This window comes from Chelon labrosus, assembly GCF_963514085.1.
Source record: "Chelon labrosus genome assembly, chromosome: 10".
Taxonomy (NCBI): Eukaryota; Metazoa; Chordata; class Actinopteri; order Mugiliformes; family Mugilidae; genus Chelon; species Chelon labrosus.
In genome coordinates, this window is record NC_140360.1 from 30,418,707 (window position 1) to 30,439,414 (window position 20,708).

The 20,708-nt window shown below is 41.5% G+C and overlaps 1 protein-coding gene across 3 annotated transcripts in view; it reads right to left on the reverse strand.

The window, feature by feature from the left end:
* The window catches only part of efhd2 (EF-hand domain family, member D2), a 31,430-nt gene extending 10,929 nt beyond the window's left edge, over nucleotides 1-20,501 (reverse strand). The window contains exons 1-2 of one of the 3 annotated variants that reach the window (XM_084552989.1): nucleotides 19,929-20,491; nucleotides 19,513-19,814 (exon numbers count right to left, since the gene is read on the reverse strand). In XM_084552989.1, the coding sequence (XP_084409115.1) occupies nucleotides 19,513-19,799 (287 nt within the window). In that variant the 5' untranslated portion in view covers nucleotides 19,800-19,814; nucleotides 19,929-20,491. Of the gene's footprint in view, nucleotides 1-19,512; nucleotides 19,815-19,928 lie in introns of all 3 variants that reach the window. The other 2 variants (XM_084552988.1, XM_084552987.1) reach the window with 2 other exon arrangements.
* Between the last annotated feature and the right edge of the window lie 207 nt (nucleotides 20,502-20,708).

The window sequence follows — 20,708 nt, forward strand, 5'->3', positions numbered from 1 at the left end:
GGCGAGTGGAGTTTATACCAAAAAGTTCACTTTTGGTCTCATCTGACCACATGACCTTCTCCCATGCCTCCTCTGGATCATCCAGGTGGTCACTGGCAAACTTCACACGGGCCTGGACATGTGCTGGCTTGAGCAGGGGGACCTTGCATGTGCTGCAGGATTTTAATCCATGGCAGCGTAATGTGTTACTAATGGTAACCATTGAGACTGTGGTCCCAGCTCTCTTCAGGTCATAGACCAGGTCCCCCTTTGTAGTTCTGGGCTGATCCCTTACCTTTCTCATGATCACTGACACTCCACGAGGCGAGATCTTGCATGGAGCCCCAGAGGGAGACTGACAGTCATCTTGAGTCCCTTCCATTTTCTAATAATTGCACCAACAGTTGTTGCCTTCTCACCATGCTGCTTGCCTATTGTCCTGTAGCCTATCCCAGCCTTGTGCAATTTTGTCTCTGGTGTCCTTAGACAGCTCTATAGTCTTGGCCATGGTGGAGCAGTTGGAATGTGATCAATTGTGTGTGTGGACAGGTGTCTTTTATACAGATAACGAGTCCAAACTGGTGCAATTAATACAGGTAACGAGTGGAGGATAGGAGGGCTTCTTTAAGACCAACTAACAGGTCTGTGAGAGCCAGAATCCTTGCTGGTTGGTAGGTGATCAAATACTTATTTCATGCAATAAAATACAAATTAATTTATTAAAAATTCATACAATGTGATTTTCTGGATTTTTATTTTAGATTCTGTTTCTCACAGTTGAAGTGTACCTATGATGAAAATTATAGACCTCTCCATTCTTTATAAGGGGGGAAACTTGCAAAATCGGCGGTGAATCAAATACTTATTTTCCCCACTGTATATTGCCGAAAGTATTGGCTCATCTGCCTTTACACACATATGAACTTAAATGACATCCCATTCTTAATCCATAGGGTTTAATACGACATTGGCTCACAATTTACAGCTATAACAGCTTCAACTCTTCTGGGAAGGCTTTCCACAAGGTTTAGGAGTGTGTTTATGGGAATTTTAGACCATTCTTCCAGAAGTGCATTTGTGAGGTCAGACACTGATATTGGACGAGAAGGCCTGGCTCGCAATCTTCGTTCTAATTCATCCCAAAGGTGTTCTATCGGACTGATGTCAGGCCAGTCTAGTTCTTCCGCATCAAACTCGCTCATCATGACTTTATGGACCTTGCTTTGTGCACTGGTGCGCAGTCATGTTAGAAAAGGAAGGGTCATCCCCAAACTGTTCCCACCAAGTTGGTAGCATGAAACTGTCCAAAATCTCTTGGTATGTGTAAGCATTCAGAGTTCCTTTCACTGGAACTAAGGGGCCAAGACCAGCTCCAGATAACCAACCCCACACCATAATCCCCCCTCCACCAAACTTCACACTTGGCACAATGCAGTCAGACAAGTACTGCTCTCCAGGCAACTGCCAAACCCACATTTGTCCATCAGATTGCCAGATGGAGAAGCGTGATTCGTCACTCCAGAGTGCTTTTACACCACTGCATTCAATGCTTTGCATTGCACTTGGTGATGTATGTGATGCTTGGATGCAGCTGCTCGGCCATGGAAACCCATTCCATGAAGCTCTCTACATACTATTCTTGAGTTAATCTGAAAGCCACACGAAGTTTGGAGGTCTGTAGCGATCAACTCTGCAGAAAGTTGGCAACCTCTGCACACTACGCACCTCAGCATCCACCGACCTCGCTCTGTCATTTTACATGACCTGCCACTTCGTGGCTGAGTTGCTGTCGTTCCCAGTCGTTTCCACTTTGTTACAATACCACAGACAGTTGGAAAATTTAGTAGCGAGGAAATTTCACTACTGGACTTGTTACACAGGTGGCATCCTATCACAGTAACACGGAATTCACTTAGCTCCCGAGAGTAACCCATTCTTTCACAAATGTTTATAGAAGCAGTCTGCATGCCAAGGTGCTTGATTTCACACACCTGTGGCAATGGAAGTGATTGTTACACCTGAATTCAATTATTTGGATGGGTGAGTGAATACTTTGGGCAATACAGTGTATAAGCAACCATTTGGGATATACCATTTATGCATGTGACTGAGTCAAGCAAAGAATGCCCTCCAAAAACTTCAACACTTTAGACACATCAGATCTCAAAGGGGAAAAAATCATGCAGGATATCTACACTAATATGGACTAGGAATGTGTTTGGAACAAAAGGATGCCACACCCTGGAAATTAAAGTATTAACCTGCTGAGGGCTGAATTCAAAGACAAAAATCCAATAAATAAATAAATAAATAAATGATGCAACGGGCTAGTTCATTTTGCTGAATTTTCATTCCATTCAAAATGGTACTCAGTAGTTTGTATGCCCCTCACGTGTTTGTTTGCATGCCTGCAATGTTGGGGCATGCTCCTAATGAGACTACGGATGGTGTCCTGGAGTATCTCCTTCCAGATCTGGACCAGGGCATCACTGAGCTCCTGGACAGCCTGAGGTGCAACCTGGCTGTGTCAGATGGTCCGAAACATAATGTCCCAGAGCTGTTCAATTTAATTTAAGTCAGGTGAGCATGGGGGCCACTCAATGGTATCAATTCCTTCATCCTCCAGGAGCTGCCTACATACTCTCGCCACTTAAGACCGAGCATTGTCATGCACTGGGAGGAACCAAAGACCCAAATAAAATTTAATCCGCAAGATAAAACTGTACACGTCTGATTGGTTCTGAACCCTCTACAGATGGCTCTGCAAATTACTGCTATTGCCTGGACAGGCCTGGACATGAAAGGAATCTGAAGAATGTGGGCTGGAGCATTTCACAGAAACAGTCAAATGTTGTGGACATGCAGAAACAAAAACTCAATTTGAGAAAAACCTCCACGGAAAACTCTTAAAAATAACTTCTGAATAGCATTTCAGGAGTGAACACGTGAATAAATGCTTAGGCTATGTGACATGGCTTAAAAGTAATCTCAAAAATAACGCGGATATAGGATGCAAGATCGATTAGCTAAATCTTATCTAAATGTTTATTGCATTAAACTGTGTTCCACTGTACATTACATTAAAAACAACCCTAAAAAATGTTAATAAAACTCTTTTCATTCACACTTTCCTTGAAATGCTTTAACACCATATTTTTGTATACATAACAAATCAACAGCTACACACACAGTCAGTCCTGTTTCTATCACTTTGGGGGACATAAAGAACACTGACATTTATTTCTACTAACCATGACCACTACCTGGTCCTGAAGGTCACAGTGAAGGTCGAAGGTGCTAATCAAGGTGCTGACAGTTGGCTGAAGCAGTGTTTTTTCTTCTTGCTCCCTAATTGATGATAGTTGTTCCACCTCTAATTACTTGAATAAAGTTAACCTAAAGCTACAGTCAAGTCCACAAAAATTGGGACATCTCTATACACCACCACAATGGATTTGAAATGAAACGAACAAGATGTGCTTTAACTGCAGACTTTAATTTGAGGATATTTACATCCAACTCAGTTGAACGGTGTAGGAATTACAACAGTTTGTATATGTGCCTCCAACTTTTTAAGGGACCAAAAGTAATGGGACAATTGGCTGCTCAGCTGTTCCATGGCCAAGTGTGTGTTATTCCCTCATTATCCCATTTACAATGAGCAGATAAAAGGTCTAGAGTTCATTTCAAGTGTGCTATTTGCATTTGGAATCTGTTGCTGTCAACTCTCAATATGAGAGCCAAAGAGCTGTCACCATCAGTGAAGCAAGCCATCATTAGGCTGATAGCAAAAACATTAGGTGTGGCCAAATCAACTGTTTGGAACATTCTTAAAAAGAAAGAACGCAACAACTGTAGTGGATGACCGAAGAATTCTTTCCCTGGTGAAGACCATTCACAACAGTTGGCCAGATCAAGAACACTCTCCAGGAGGTAGGTGTATGTGTGTCAAAGTCAACAATCAAGAGAAGAATTCACCAGAGTGAAAAGAGTTTTTTAAGGCAAAAGAAGTGGAATGTTATGCAATGGCCAAGTCAATCACCTGACCTGAATCCGATTGAGTATGCATTTCACTTGCTGAAGACAAAACTGAAGGGAAAATGCCCCAAGAACAAGCAGGAACTGAAGACAGTTGCAGTAGAGGCCTGGCAGAGCATCACCAGGATGAAACACAGCGTCTGGTGATGTCTATGCGTTCCAGACTTCAGGCTGAAATTGACTGCAAAGGATTTGCAACCAAGTATTAAAAAGTGAAAGTCAGATTTATGATCGTTAATTTGTCCCATTACTTTTGGTCCCTTAAAAAGTGGGAGGCACATATACAAACTGTTGTAATTCCTACACCGTTCACCTGATTTGGATGTAAATACCCTCAAATTAAAGCTGAAAGTCTGCACATCTTGTTTGTTTCATTTCAAATCCACTGTGGTGGTGTATAGAGCCAAAAATATTAGAATGGTGTTGATGTCCCAATATTTATGGACCTGACTGTATACCACATTTAAACTAATGATTTATGCTTTATTGAAATTATACAGAACAAATTCATTCAATGTTTTGAAAAGACAGTATTGTCGTAACTTTGTTAGACATGTATTTAGTAAATGTTATGTTGAAGTCCAAAAAACGTTTAAGAAAGGCAACTGACTTTGTAGAATTTTTAGAGAAGATGTTTCGTCACTCATCCGAGTAGCGTGTTCAGTTCAGAACTTCAGAAGTGTAGGTCTCCCTTGTGCCTCAACAGAAAGCTGTTATTGAGAGCCTTTAGGTTCTATGGGTAGAGGTTTTATTCTGACTGCAAATGTTAGAGTATCAGTGTAAATGTTACAAATGTCAGTCTTAACTGAAAATACATGTAAATCAGAAAAATACTGAACTCTTTTACCAAGGGATAAAAGTTGAATTAAAGTACAGAGTTGAAATACTCCCACACAGTCTTCTGACTGTTCTCAAGACACAAAATGAAATCGTCTTAATATTTTCATTGTAACGATTATAATGATAATCTGATAAATGACCTTTGTATACATTTTATATAACCATTGATTTGATGAATGACAGCTTTTAAAATTTTACTGTTTCTTAAGTATATTTGGTGTAATAATTTACTTATTTATTAAAAAAGAAAAAAAGATTACTGCAATACAAGCAATTTAATAACCAATTAAAATCAAATATGTTCAGGAAAACATCAACACTAAATGTAACACATTTGGACAGTAATAAGGAGTATTTATCAGCAAGAGAAAAACTTAACACCGACAAAAAGACATATAAAGTAAGGTATGCGTTTAGTTACTTGGTCATTTTGGAAAGTGCAGTTACTGTGCTGTTGAACGTAGTAGTGTAGCATAACGAGAGTTCAGTTATATGGCCTACAATCACAGAAATGATTAAGGCAGACAAAACAATAAAAACAACTGGCATAGCATAGTAGTAAGATAGAGTTCTCACAAAAACCAAAAATTACCAGGGTCAAAATTATTCACCCCGGTAATTTTTGGTTTTTGTGAGATAATTTCATTTCTGTGTAGGAAGCAAAATAATGTAAGCATCCAAAATAAAATTAGGATGTTTGAAAAAGCTGTGAACATTTTTTTGCTCTGTTTAACAGCACTTGGGAAATACTTTCAATAGAATCAAATTTTCATAGGGGAGCTAATAATTTCGTCCTCATCTGTACATATTGTATGTTATTGTGTATAGCTGCTGTAGTTTTTTTTTTATCTTTTTTCTCCTGTATTTTCTATTTTTATTGCTTCCGAACCAAAGTGCTGCCAAACGGTATTTTGTTGTTTTTCACTGGACAATGACAATAAAACATCCTCATTTTATTTCGGATGCTTACATTATTTTACTTCCCACACAGAAATGAAATTATCTCACAAAAACCAAAAATTACCGGGGTCAGAATTATTCACCCCCCTGATGTCAATAGTCAATTGTGTATCCTTTTTGCTGGATAACAGACTGTTTGACTGTTTGTTGGAGTGTTCAACAAGTCTCCGACACGTCTCCTGAGGAATACCAGCCCATTCTTCTTTGGCAAATCTCTCAAGCTCCTCCAGATATGATGGCCTTCTGGCATGGACCTTGGTCTTCAGTTCACCCCACAGATTTTCTATGGGATTCAAGTCAGGCCTTTGTGCAGGCCACTCAATAACATTCACTTTGGTCTTCTGGAGGTAGTTCTTCACCAAGAGTGATGTGTGTTTTGGGTCGTTGTTGTGTTGGAAGACAAAGCGACAACCGAAACCCAGTTTTGCTGCTGACTGCTTGACATTTTCTTTCAATTTCTTCACATATCCTTCTTTCTTCATGAGTCCTTCCACCTTGACCAGATTGCCAGTTCCAGATGCACTGAAGCATCCCCACAGCATAATACTCCACCACGGTGTTTCACTGTGGGGATGGTGTTCTTTGGGTTATACACCTCACCTTTCTTTCTCCAAACTTAAGCAATGTCTCTATGGCCAAAGAGTCTAGTTTCGTCTCATGTGACCAAAGGACATGCTTCCAGTATGCAGGAAGCATGTCCAGGCATCTCCAGGTTGTCCTTAGCATACTTCAGTCTGGCTTTAAGGTGTCTTATCTCCAGAAGTGGAGTTTTTCTTGGTCTGCAACCTCACAGTCCATTCCTGTGCAGAGCTCTAGGGATCGTCTTCTTTGAGACTACAATTCCAGACATGGCCAAGTCATTCACTAGTGTCCTGGCAAGTGTTCCGGGGTCTTTGGACACATCTCTCGCTAGTTTTCTTTCCAGGGTCTTTGAAATGTTTTGCTTCCTACCTCGGCCAGGCTTGTTCTGTACAGTGTGGCTCTCTTTGAATTTCTTGATGATGCTTCTCACTGCACTTCTGGACACTTGGAAACGCTGTGATAACTTTGTGTATCCTTCTCCTGCTTTGTGAGTATCAACAATTCTCTCTCACAAGTCTAAACTGATTAGGGGTCCATGCAAACGAAGTTGCAGGACCCCTACCGATTCTGTTGCGATTTTTCTTATTAGTGATGCAGTGCTACGCAATGCAAACTATTGACCCCCCTCATAGCAAAGCTATGGGGGTCAATAGTTTGCAGTGCGAAGCACTGCAAACTATTGTTCTTCACTACGTTTTTCTTCTTATTATTATTATTATTATTATTATTATTAAACTTTTTCCTACGCATTTTCGAAACCTTTCAACTCAAATACCGTTCGTCGCACACAGACACAAAATACATCAAAACGTGCGTCTCGATCGGACTCGGTGTGCTTCTATACAGTTCTTTCAAACAAGATTTTTTCGCGACGTAGTCGCGAAAAAACTGCGACAAATTTCCCTATTGAAATGAATGGAGAAGCCCGAAAAAAAAAAAAATTCAACAGACATTTTCAACAATGAACTGCTCTGGCATACTTTAACCGAGAGACTTCATTTAAACTTTAAAACGTAGGTACTCTTGCCTTCTCTTCAGAGATTCACTTCACGTAGCGACAACTTTTACCGTTTTTAAACTATGAAGCCTCAGAGTTGTGTAGGTTTTTACTCAAATTTCAGGGTTTATAATGGGTGTGTATTGCGCGGAATGTTTGTGCTAGAGTGGATGACATCATCAGCTAGAGTGAGGAGGGGAGAAGAAAGTTAGTCAAAAAACTGCACAGAAACTGCTCCCGTGGCCACAAATTTCACACGACAGACATAATTTATACATAGAAACGTAGGAAAATGTGTCTTCTCACTCAAATTCGTCTGCTAAAGTTGTAAGTCTTATAGTTTTGGCGTCAGACACAAAGATGCGCCAGCAACACCCACCCACAGCTCCATAGACTGCCATGTTAAAAAGGCAGGGAAATTTCTGGAGGAAAGCAGACGTAACCTTTCTTTGAATCGCTTTGAATAGGTCACATTTCTTCATTTTACCTACAAATTACACATCTAGACGTTCAGGAAAGCCTCAAGATGCCCAAAGTTAAGTCGGTTCAATGATTGGAAATACGGTTTGGCCACAAGTCCTTCCTGTTCGAGGCGATTTTTCAGCATTTTCTCTCTCTTTCCCCGTCTTCCAACTGACATTCTAACAGGAGCAGTTGACCCTGGTAGCCATGACAACCAGACCCCAACCAGCTTACACACGTTCACACACGCAGCTGCTGGGGACGAGAGGCGGGAAAAGAGCTCTCAGTGGAAAACATGATCTGCCAAAACATTAAAACCCCCCAAACCATTACTGCAGTACTGTAGGGGGCCAGAACCTGACATTATGACCTTTTCCTTTATTTTAAACACAAATTATATCTGGCTGCTTTGCTGAAACTCCTGACACAACATCCCTGACCCGTTTCCTTCATCTTATTAGGTCAGTGAATAGCTAAACTGGTAACAGACGCTAACGACTAGCCGCCCAGTGATTTAGCCGACGACTAGCCTTCCAGCATAGCTCATGTATGTTAGCAAGCTAGCGGAGCTAACGGAGCTAGCTAGCCGCTAGCTTAACGCCGCGGACTCAACCGCGGAGTTAGCCTCGAGCTAACCGCTAACTAACCGCTAGCTAACCGGGATTTAACCGCGGACCCGCGGGAGTTAAACACGAATTAGCCGCGGCAGTTCGCCGTGAGCTAACGCGGAGGCTAGTGGGGTTAGCCGCCGGCTAATTCGCCGCCTTGCTAGCGGGTGCTTATCACAGTAATAATGTTGAAGTTTTACAATTTAAAGGGAAGATATTTTTAAATTAAACTGTGTCAAACTGAAAAATATATTATTCCACCACATAAAGTAGGAAACATTTATGGCTTGCAACAACATTAATGACAGTATATATATATAATTGGAGTAATTTAATATAATATGATGTTTTTAATTAAATAAATAATGAGCTGTTGAACACTCATAAGAGTTATATTAAGTATGTTACATAACATTATTTGACATGTCTATTTGTCTGCCTATAGTTTTCCTCCAGCTGATCCAGACAGACTGCAGTGACGTCCAACATGAGACAAAGAGCTGGACTCGCAGGACAATTTGAAGGTCTTCACTTCATCGCTGATTCCTTGTTACAGCCTGGATGTGTTAAGTTTAATATTATTGTTTATCTAACTGTAAGACTGTGCCGTAAACTGTTAAACTATTGCTCAGGTAGGAGTAATGAGTTTTATTGTTAAAATTATTATGATTAACGATCAATTGTTACGATTTGCTCGTTCTTTGTCTGGGGATCCTAGTGAGATCCCTCCCACTCTCTTCCTTATTTGATGCTGGCTTTCAGGTGGAGCTGGGAGGGCTCTGCTGCCTGTACCTGCCCTTCAGTTTGTAGAAGGCGAAGCATAAAGGACGACCCTTCTCAGTGTCTCTCTCTCTCAGCCAGGCCTACTGCATCCTCCTCATCCTGTTTGGTTTGTTGTACCCTGCATGACATCAAACTCACACCCATCCAGTCAGAAGGAACCAGGCCTTAAATGACTATTTGAGTTGTGCTTTTTGTTATAGCTGCTGCTCATGGTAGTAAAGACATGCTACTTAGTAAAGACATTCGCGACGTAAGTCGCGAATACTTTCATACCTGTCTTGACCTGACCATTACTTTTTGTAGTCAAACATGAAATTATTTGCAACGTTAGTCGCAAATATTTTCACCAGGATTATATTATGACTATATGAACAGGTGATCATTAAAGCATCATAGCATCTTAGTATAATTGCATTGTAGCATCTTAGCATCGTAGCAACATAGTATCTTAGCTTTGTAGCATCTTAGTATCATAGCATCTTAGTATCTTAGCATCATAGCATTGTAGTAGCATCTCGGCATAGTAGCATCATCATAGCATCGTAGCATCGTACTGTCGCAGCAATATAGCATGGTATCGCAGACTGCTGCGGCCACTGCATCACTCTCGCGATTTCCCGCAGGGGAATTGTCTAGTTAGTGATGCAGTGCTACGCAATGCAAACTATTGACCCTCATAGCAAAGCTATGGGAGTCAATAGTTTGCAGTGCGAAGCACTGCAAACTATTGTTCTTCACTACGTTTTTCTTCTTATTATTAAACTTTTTCCACACCCGATTTTTCGAAACTTTTCAACTCAAATACCGTTCGTCGCACACAGACACAAAATACATCAAAACGTGCGTCTCGATCGGACTCGGTGTGCTTCTATACAGTTCTTTCAAACAAGATTTTTTCGCGAATTTATTCGCGAAAAACCGCGATAAATCTCCCATTGAAATGAATGGAGAAGCCCGAAAAAAGCGGCAACATTCCAAAATTTACAGCTTGGCTTTGTCGAGTGATTACTCGGCCATGCTTTGTTGTAGAAACTTGCTTGGAAGTTTGTACGAGGCACGGGAAGTGTAGCTTTCTCTTCCTGAAAACGGCGTTTCGATACCTTTTACGGTTTGGTCAGGGTCGCAGTTTACGTTTTGGTGAAATTTGGGGAAAAAAATTAAAAATCAGCGTTTATAATGGGGCTCTATGGCCCACTCTAACCGACACTCTAACTTCAGAGTTTCGGTGATATTCTGAAAAAAAAAGGTTCAATCTCACGTGGTGGCCACAGTTTTTGAGGTACAGAGATAAAAAATATGTAAAAACGTAGGGATTTTTGTTGGCTTTCAGATGGTGTGGGTTTTATTTGTGTGGGACGTACGGTTTGGGCTGCAGGCTCCTCCGAGCGAGGAGTGCGCCGACCAGTTTTGGAATTTTTCCCCATGTGTGTGTATGTGGAAAGCGAGAGCGATTTTTCGACGATTTTTCACGTCGCATACTTTTTTTCTAAAACGACTACGGCCACAATTTTCGCAGTAGGCACGTGGGAACAACACTAAATTGTAGAAAACCCTCGGCTGACGCTCACGATGTGTTCGTTTTCCCGATAGGACTTGTAGTTTTTGATTTATGAGCATTTGTTCGGAGGGCAAATCCTAGTTTGCACTTTCCCTCTGACTCAGGCAGAGGTGAGAGGGAGAAGGAGAAGGAGCAGCAGTTGACCCTGGTAGCCATGACAACCAGACCAGAGGCGGGAAAACAGTTCTCAGTGGATAACAGTATCTGCCAAAACATTAAAACCCCCCAAACCATTACTGCAGTACTGTAGGGGGCCAGAACCTGACATTATGACCCCCCCCACTCCAACCCCCCCACCCCCCTCCCACTATAGCATTACAGACACAGACTGCCAAACCATTATGACCCCTCAACCCATTACAGGACTATAGTAGGGAGCCAGAACCTGACACTATGACCCCCCCCACTCCAACCCCCTCACCTCCCCTCCCACTATAGCATTACAGACACAGACTGACAAAACATTAGGGACTCTCAGACTGTTACAATGGGGAGACAGAACACCAGGGCTCTCAAGTCTCACGCATTGGGCGTGAGACACACGCATTTCAACCCGTTCACACGCTCACACGCCACACTTTGTATTTCTCACGCAGAGAAATTACCACGATAACGCTATTTTTTTTAAACCAGTGGAATAGGTCTGAATCAAGCGCGTTCCCGTAGAGTTCAGAGGCGCCGTTCACGCACCAGCCAATCAAATAAAAATAATATAGCTACTGAACAGCCAATCAAAAAATAGCACTTCTGTATCCGGGCAAGATTTAGATTTTCCCGGTTCAGACGCTCGCTGAGAAAAGGACCGTCACATCGCTGGAGTCACATCTCACTCATTACAAAACCTCCGGGTCACGTAAACCCGACCAATTAAATATTAAAATCAGTCCAGTGTCCGTTTTTCCGTTTCGTATTTTTGATCTGAGCCTAAAATTTATTTATTTTTTTTTCGTTTTGTGTTAGATTAAAAAACAAATAGCAAATAATCAGTCACTTTTTAATTTTTTGATTTTTGATTGCCATTTAAAAATGGAAAGAACGACTGATACACAGATTATAAATCATCTTATCATTTGATTTTTGTTGCTGGGGAATATTGTGTCCAGGCAGCTGATAATCAGTAATGTTAGCTAACAGTTGACCAGTGTGTGAACTAGCCTAGCTGGCCAGTTGAATCCCGGCTAGTTTCAGCAGCTATTCTGTCACTTGTTTTATAGTCTTAGTTCAGGACACATTATTCACAGAGCTTTTCTCCTAGGCCACCGCTTAGTTTTTTTCTTTAACGTTATTCACAAAGCAGTTGGGACCAACTTCTAGGAAGGACATTACCAACTTAAGATGAGATTTGAAAAAAAAAAAGCTCTGCTTTGCTTGAAGGCTCATGCAGGAGCTATCTTACATTCACCTCGCTCCGTGATAGGCTGATGAGTGCTGCATATTTGACTCAGTTGCAGAAATATCTTTCCAAGGGGGCTAAATTATGTAATACCACATTATTGATAAGCTCAGACATTATCAGACACACACACACACACCTGCACTAAGAAATGCTGAATTAAATAAATAATTTTATTTGTGCGAATTTATGTGTCATTTATCAGATCTAAGCCCCTTCCCCACCCCAACCAAACTCCTGCCGTCGCCGCCAAAATCTCACTCTGAACTCAGTTCAAAACTTGAGAGCCCTGGAACACTCCATGACCCCCCCCCCCCTCCCTCCTCTGTTGGTGCTATCACTTTATTAGGTAATTGAATTTCTAGAATTATTTATATGTTAAATGTTTGTGCCCAACATAGCTGAACTGTTAATAGAAGTTAACTACTCGCCGCCCAATGTTTTAGCCTTAGGCTAGCCTTCCAGCATAGCTCATGTATGTTAGCGAGCTAGCGGAGCTAGCAGCTAGCTAACCGCCGCGGACTAAACCGCGGAGTTAGCCTCGAGCTAACCGCGAGCTAACCGCTAGCTAGCCTCGAGCTAACCGCAAGCTAACCGGGATTTAACCACGAGCTAACCGGGACTTAACCGCGAGCTAACCGGGATTTAACTGCGGACCCGCGGGACTTAACCGCGAGTTAGCCGCGGGAGTTAGCCGCGAGCTAACGCGGAGGCTAGTGGGGTTAGCCACTAAAACTGTGTCAAACTGAAAAATATATTATTCCATCACATAAAGTAGGAAACGTTTATGGCTTGTAACAACATTAATGACAGTATATATATATATAATTGGAGTAATTTAATATAATATGATGTTTTTAATGAAATAAATAATGAGCTGTTGAACACTCATAAGAGTTATATTAAGTATGTTACATAACATTATTTGACATGTCTATTTGTCTGCCTATAGTTTTCCTCCAGCTGATCCAGACAGACTGCAGTGACGTCCAACATGAGACAAAGAGCTGGACTCGCAGGACAATTTGAAGGTCTTCACTTCATCGCTGATTCCTTGTTACAGCCTGGATGTGTTAAGTTTAATATTATTGTTTTTCTAACTGTAAGACTGTGCCGTAAACTGTTAAACTATTGCTCAGGTAGGAGTAATGAGTTTTATTGTTAAAATTATTATGATTAACGATCAATTATTACGATTTGCTCGTTCTTTGTCTGGGGATCCTAGTGAGATCCCTCCCACTCTCTTCCTTATTTGATGCTGGCTTTCAGGTGGAGCTGGGAGGGGTCTGCTGCCTGTACCTGCCCTTCAGTTTGTAGAAGGGTGTAAAGGACGACCCTTCTCAGTGTCTCTCTCTCTCAGCCAGGCCTACTGCATCCTCCTCATTCTGTTTGGTTTGTTGTACCCTGCATGACATCAAACTCACACCCATCCAGTCAGAAGGAACCAGGCCTTAAATGACTATTTGAGTTGTGCTTTTTGTTATAGCTGCTGCTCATGGTAGTAAAGACATGCTACTTAGTAAAGACATTCGCGACGTAAGTCGCGAATACTTTCATACCTGTCTTGACCTGACCATTACTTTTTGTAGTCAAACATGAAATTATTTGCAACGTAAGTCGCAAATATTTTCACCAGGATTATATTATGACTATATGAACAGGTGATCATTAAAGCATCATAGCATCTTAGTATAATTGCATTGTAGCATCTTAGCATCGTAGCAACATAGTATCTTAGCTTTGTAGAATCTTAGTATCATAGCATCTTAGTATCTTAGCATCATAGCATTGTAGTAGCATCTTGGCATAGTAGCATCATCATAATAATTTCACCAGGATTATATTATGACTATATGAACAGGTGATCATTAAAGCATCTTAGCATCATGGCATTGTAGCATCATTAAAGCATCTTAGCATTGTAGTATCTTAGCATCATAGCATCTTAGTATAAGGAAAACACACACTTTATGACAACTACAGATGTTTAACATGTGTCTGCTTTGTTATTAGCTTGTTGCTTACATTTACTTATAACATTTGAAAGACATTTCAATTTTTTTGCATTGTCTTTGATAGGATTAAAGGGTTCCTGTGCTTCGACAGCTGAGAGTGATCATCGTTGATTCATCGCCTTCAACCATCGCAGAGCAGTATCGCCACCTCACCCACACACATACATTCACCACACCTTCATCTACACAGATTTAATTTAAGTATAACATATTACATTAATTTGTCTTAGATTAGATTATTTTACATTAGGTAGTTAGAGTTCAGGTAAAGGTTAGGGTTTAGGTTAGTTTGATAGGTTTGATAGCCTGTTAAGCTTTGAAAAGTATTTTGTCTTGTTTTTTTTTTCTGTCTATTTTTTGTCAGCAGGATGCCTAGGAAGTCCAGACGTTCCATGGCGGTGAAGCAGCGCTGGAGGAGGCTCGACCTGGAGGAGCTGAGGTCCACCCCTTCCCCCCTGGAGGTATTTACACAGTAGATAAGCTTCTGTGCCACAATGACATCTGTCTGCGTGAAAATGGCTCTAGAAATGTTACATCTATTGTTTTCTCCTTAACTGCTGAGTTCTGTATGTGTTTGGTCTTAATGTTTCATCAGACGTCCCCCCCGGCCGGAGAGGAGCCTTCCCACCGACCCTGCTCTCAAGCTCGTCCCCCCGTTCGTGCTCGTGAGTATCTCTCAATGATAAATAAATTAATTAATTCATTCAGCATTGTAGCATCTTGGCATAGTAGCATCATCGTAGCATCGTAGCATCGTACTGTCGCAGCAATATAGCATGGTATCGCAGACTGCTGCGGCCACTGCATCACTCTCGCGATTTCCCGCAGGGGAATTGTCTAGTTATTATTATTATTCTTTTTCTGCATAGCTAAAGTGTCTGCCCAGGACAAACTGTAAGGGCGAAACGCATCAAACCTGGTAACTTGGTAGAAGTCCTAGCATGTCACTTTGCCGAGGTGTCAATACACATGCTTGCAGCTAGGTGGCGCTATAATAAGCCAATTTACGTTTTGCCTCATATCTCGAGAACCGTGTGCCCTAGAAACAAAATGCTTTCTCCCTCTGATTCCTTAGAGACTTGACTTTAAGACCTATAACTTTTGAAGTATTCACCCAATCCTTACGAAACTTAGCAACCTTCATTATGTTTACGTGCAATCATGGCAAGTGTTGTGAAATTCGGGCTGCAGGGGGAGCTACAACGACTACATGTTTATATCTCACAAACCACCACAGTAAACTGCTTGAAATTTGACAATAATAATCTGTGGATGACTCCTTTCAAGCCTGCCAAGTTTGGTGCAATACGGTCCATAGGGGGCGCTACTGGTGTCCTATGCCTCTGCGTCTCGCTTGGGGACGACTTCGCTTGCGATCATCTAGTTTCTTTTGTTTTTGGCATGATGCTTTCTCAAGTGCCAGCCAAAACCCTTACTGAAGGATTTATACTGTGTGTAAATTGGGAGATAACTCTTAATTTTAAATTGATTTTACAAGCTTTGAGCATTACAAAGTCAAAGCACATCATTGCACAACAGTGGTGTGTGTTATGAAAAATGGTCAGTTCTTACGGGGGCTAATAATATTGACCCTGGTAATATATTTATTTATTTTTTTGAATAATTCTGTTATTGTGTGCAAATAGAAGTTAGTATGTTTAGAAATGCTATGTTGAAAATTACATGCTCTGTTAAAAAAGCACTTAGGGAAATTTTGAAAAAAACTTGAGCTAATAACTTCGTTACCAATGACTTCATGGCTTCAGACAATGGACTTGTCTTCATACTTGTCCTGTTAGATCTTAGTCCTGTATTTGCCACTATTGATCACAATATTTTACTACAGAGACTTAAAAGTGTAATCAAGATTGAGGGAACCACATTAGATTGGTTTGAATCCTATCTGTCAGACAGATTCCAGTTTGTCCATATCAACAATGATTCTTCTGCTTTTACAAAAGTAAATTATGGAGTTCCTCAGGGTTCTGCACAACGACCAATATTTCACATTATACATGGGTCCCTTAGGCAATATTATTAGAAAAGACGGGATAAACTTCCATTGCTATGCAGATGACACCCAGCTATATTTATCGATGAAACCAAATGAAACTAATCAGCTGGTTAAACTCCAAGCATGCCTTAAAGACATTAAGGCTTGGATGACCATAATTACTCTTAAACTCAGACAAAACAGAAGTTATTGTATTTGGCCCAAAACATCTCAGAGATTCATTATCTAATCACTTAGTTTCTTTGGATGGCATTACCTTGGCCTCCAGTACAACTGTGAAAAATCACAAAAGTAACCAGGACTGCCTTCTTTCACCTGCGTAATATCATCAAAATTAGGAACATCCTCTCTCTCAGTGATGCTGAGAAACTAGTTCATGCATTTGTGTCTTCCAGACTGGATTACTGCAATTCATTACTACCTGGCTGTCCAAATAGTTATTTAAAAACCTCCAGTTGAATCAAAATGCTGCAGCAAGAGCACTGACAGAAATTAGCAAGAAAGATCATATTACTCCAGTTTTAGCTTCTCTTCGTCGGCTACATACAACACCTTAAAGGCCTAGCTCTCCATTACTGCCCATGCAATTCTCTGGTACAACTGTATAGCATGCTAACTGCTGTGTATCCCTCTCTCCCCCTTCCCTCCCCTCCCCTCCTTCATCTTCTTGTGAGCGTCTCTGGCCTGGAGTTGTGCGTTTCTGACCTGTGGAGCTCCATACTAAAGCTGTGGTCCTGGTCCTCACCAACCTGCCCAGTCTTAATGGCCTGCAGTTATCCACTCCTACCTGAATCATAAATACTCCAACCTGCCTATGATGCCTCTTTCAATAATTATAGCATCCAACTCACCTGTGATAGAACAACTGCTGTCACTAACAGCTTTATTTATATTACTATTAAACTGTCATATAACATCATCAGCTATTGTTGTATTTGTATCACCATCAGATACTACATGTACGATATTCACAGCCTTTGCTCAATACTTTGTTGATGCACCTTTGGCAGCAATTACAACCTTAAGTCTTTTTGAATATGATGCCACAAGGTTGGTACACCTATCTTTGGGCAGTTTTGCACATTCCTCTTTGAATGGGAACCATCTGTGCACGGTCATTTTCAGATCTCTCCAGAGATGTTCAATCAGCTTCAAGTCTGCACTCTGGCTTGGTGGCTGACATTCACAGAGTTGTCCTGAAGCCACTCCTTTGATATTTTGGCTGTGTGCTTAGGGTCCTTGTCCAACTGAAATATGAACAATTGCCCCAGTGTGAGGTCAAGAGGTTTGACCAGGTTTTCATCCAGAATGTCTCTGTACATTGTTGCATTTATTTTTCCATCTATCCTGACTAGTCCCCCAGTTCCTGCGGCTGAAAAATATCCCCAAAGCATGATGCTGCCACCACCATGGATGGTATTGGCCTAGTGATGAGCAGTGTCTGGTTTCCTCCACACATGATGCTTGGTATTCACACTAATGAGTTCAATCTTTGGCTTATCAGACCAGAGAATTTTGTTTCTCATGGGGTGAGAGTTCTTCAGGTGCCTTTTGGCAAACTCCAGGCAGGCCATGTGCATTTTCCTAACAGAGTGGCTTCCGTCTGGCCACTTTACAATATAGGCCTGATTGGCGTCCTGGAAGGTCCTCCTCTCTCCACAGAGGAATGCTGTAGCTCTGACAGAGTAACCATTCGGTTCTTGGTCACCTTCCTGACTACGGCCTTTCTCCCCTGAGTTCAGACGGCCAGCCAGCTCGTGGTTCCTAACTTCTTCCATTTATGGATGATGGACGCCACTGTGCTCATTGGGGCATTAAAAGCAGCAGAAATCTTTCCACAGATTTGTGTCTCAAGGCAATCCTGTCTCGGAGGTCAACAGACAATTCCTTTGACTTCATGCTCGGTTTGTGCTCTGACATGCACTGTCAACTGTGGGACCTCATATAGCCTTTCCAAATCATATCCAAATCAACTGAATTTACCACAGTTGGACTCCAATTAAGCTCCAGGAAACATCTCAAGGATGATCATGATGGATCATGACCTCAAGGATGATTGTGATGGAAACGGGATACACCTGAGCTAAATTTTGAGCTCCATGGCAAAGGCTGTGTATACCTATGTACATGTGATTTCTTAGTTTTTTTATTCTTAATACATTTGCAAAATTTCTCAAAAAGATATTTTTTCACTTTGTCATTATGAGCTGTTGAGTGTAGAATTCTGACAAAATAAATTAATTTAATCCATTTTGGGGATGGATGTAACATATCAAAATGCAGTAAAAGTGAAGCACTGAATACTTTCCGAATGCACTGTATGACAGATGTTTATCTCGTTCCTTCTGCTGTTGTCTTCTCTCTCTTTTTCTGTCTCTACCCGGCCGGCCTTAGGCAGATAGCTCCCTCTATATGAGCTGGATTCTGCTCAAGGTTTCTTCCTGTTAAAAGGGAGTTTTTTTTCCTTGCCACTGTCGCCTACATGCTTGCTCTGGGGGTTTCATGCCGGGTAGCAGACCAAATTATGTAAAGCGTCTTCTTCAGACAGTGTTATTGATGCTATATAAATAAAACAGAATTGAATTGAATTGAATGCTGTGTCTGGATCCATGCTGCAGTGTGACATTAATATTTTATGTCGCGTTCTGTGACAGTTACATTGCTTGTACTGAAAAAAAAGTGTCAACAAGACATAATACTTGAGCCATCTTATGTGGTGGACTAACATGTTGAAAACTGAAACTATTGAAAATGTGGTGCGCCACACAGAGGCTGTGCCGGGTATGTGCCACGCACGGCCTCTGTGTGGCGCATATGCCCGGTGCCCGGTACATTTTCAATATTTTCGGCACAGCCTCAGTGTGCCGCGCCATGCGATATGCCGCTTTTCGTCTCTCCATTTACTGTCATTTAGTTTTATTCACTGAGAGCCGGTTATTCGATTTCCTTACACCTGACTTGAATAATATCCCTGCTGCTTTCAACATCTGAAATAATACTTTTCTTCATGCATATTCACATCAACCATTCATCAAAGGGATTACACGCAGTGCCATTAGTTCCAAAAGCACCAAAACTTCATTTAGTATTTAAATGTTGTGTTATTCTGTATTATTCTGTTTGATTACTTTGGTAATGGTAAAGTTATGCAACCTTTTAACGCAACTTGACTTCCTTAAATTGAACAGTCTTAATGTTGCTTCCTGGACTCGCATGCAATTAAAAAGAGGAACCCCTAGCTTTAGCCATGTATGATTGTTAATCCAGACTAGCACACACTCACGTTTTGAACATCACCTCCATGTCTTTTATCTGCTTTCGGGAGAACTCTTTGAACTCGGTGTATGGGTTGAAGACCTTCATACTGGGCTGCTCGTGCTGACCCTGCCCCTCGTTCAGCTCCCCTCGCCGCACCAGTTTTGCGCCCAGCTCCGAGTCTGCGTTGGCCGTGCTCGGTTTCTCTTCCGACCCGTTATGCTGTCCGGGGACGTCAACGGCGACAGGATCCTCGGCTCCTTCTTCTATCTGCAGCCGACGGCTAAGCTTGGACGAGAGCTCATCTGTGGCCATTTTCAATCTGCAGAGCTAATAACAGCGTCAGCCCAAAGACAACATACAAACAGTCGTAAGGTGGTTAGTCTCCTTATGTTGTATGTAGGCTGTACATGAGGACTTTTCGGGAACCCCAAATGTACTTACCTATCTATCGCTTTATTTTAATTTCCGGGTCTCAAGCACCAACCTCAGGCACATCTAATACAGGATGTTGCACACTGGCTGTTAGCTACGTTGCACTCTGCGCTGTCACGCAGTCGCCACACCTTTTAAAGCGATAGGCTTGGCGAGGGGCTGCCGTCTCTGGATGACGTTGCAGCCTCAAAAATGCCAATTCTGAAGAAAACCGTTACTTCAGCTGTTAAATTAATATGTATATTTTAAGTGATGACAGGGCATTATTCAAGTCAGGTGTTAGTAAATCAAATAACCGGCTCTCGCTGAATAACATTAAATGCCAGTAAATGGAGAGACGCCATGATCGAAAAGCGGCATATCGCATGCCGCGCCATATGTGGCGCGCCACACTAAGGCTGTGCGAAAATACTGGAATACAGCCTCTGTGTGGCGCCCCACATTTTCAATAATTTCAGCATATATGGCGCGGCATGTGATAGCCCTAAGTGGACTATTTGGAATCAGTGTTACAGTCCGCTGTAAACAACATTTATAAAGTAAGAGCTCACGTGGATGGAGGTGATATGTCCATCAGTTTGTGTCTGTGAGTAGACCTATTGAATTTTGACATTGTGACATATAGTCATACTAGTGACTTTCTGTGAGTTGCTGCGGGATTTTGTTTTCTATTATTTTATTCTAATCGACAAAAAAAAAAAAAAAGATGCACTGATCTCTGTAGCCCACTTGTGACAATGATAATAAAGACCAATTCTATTCTAATCTACTCTTACAAAGGGAAAATCC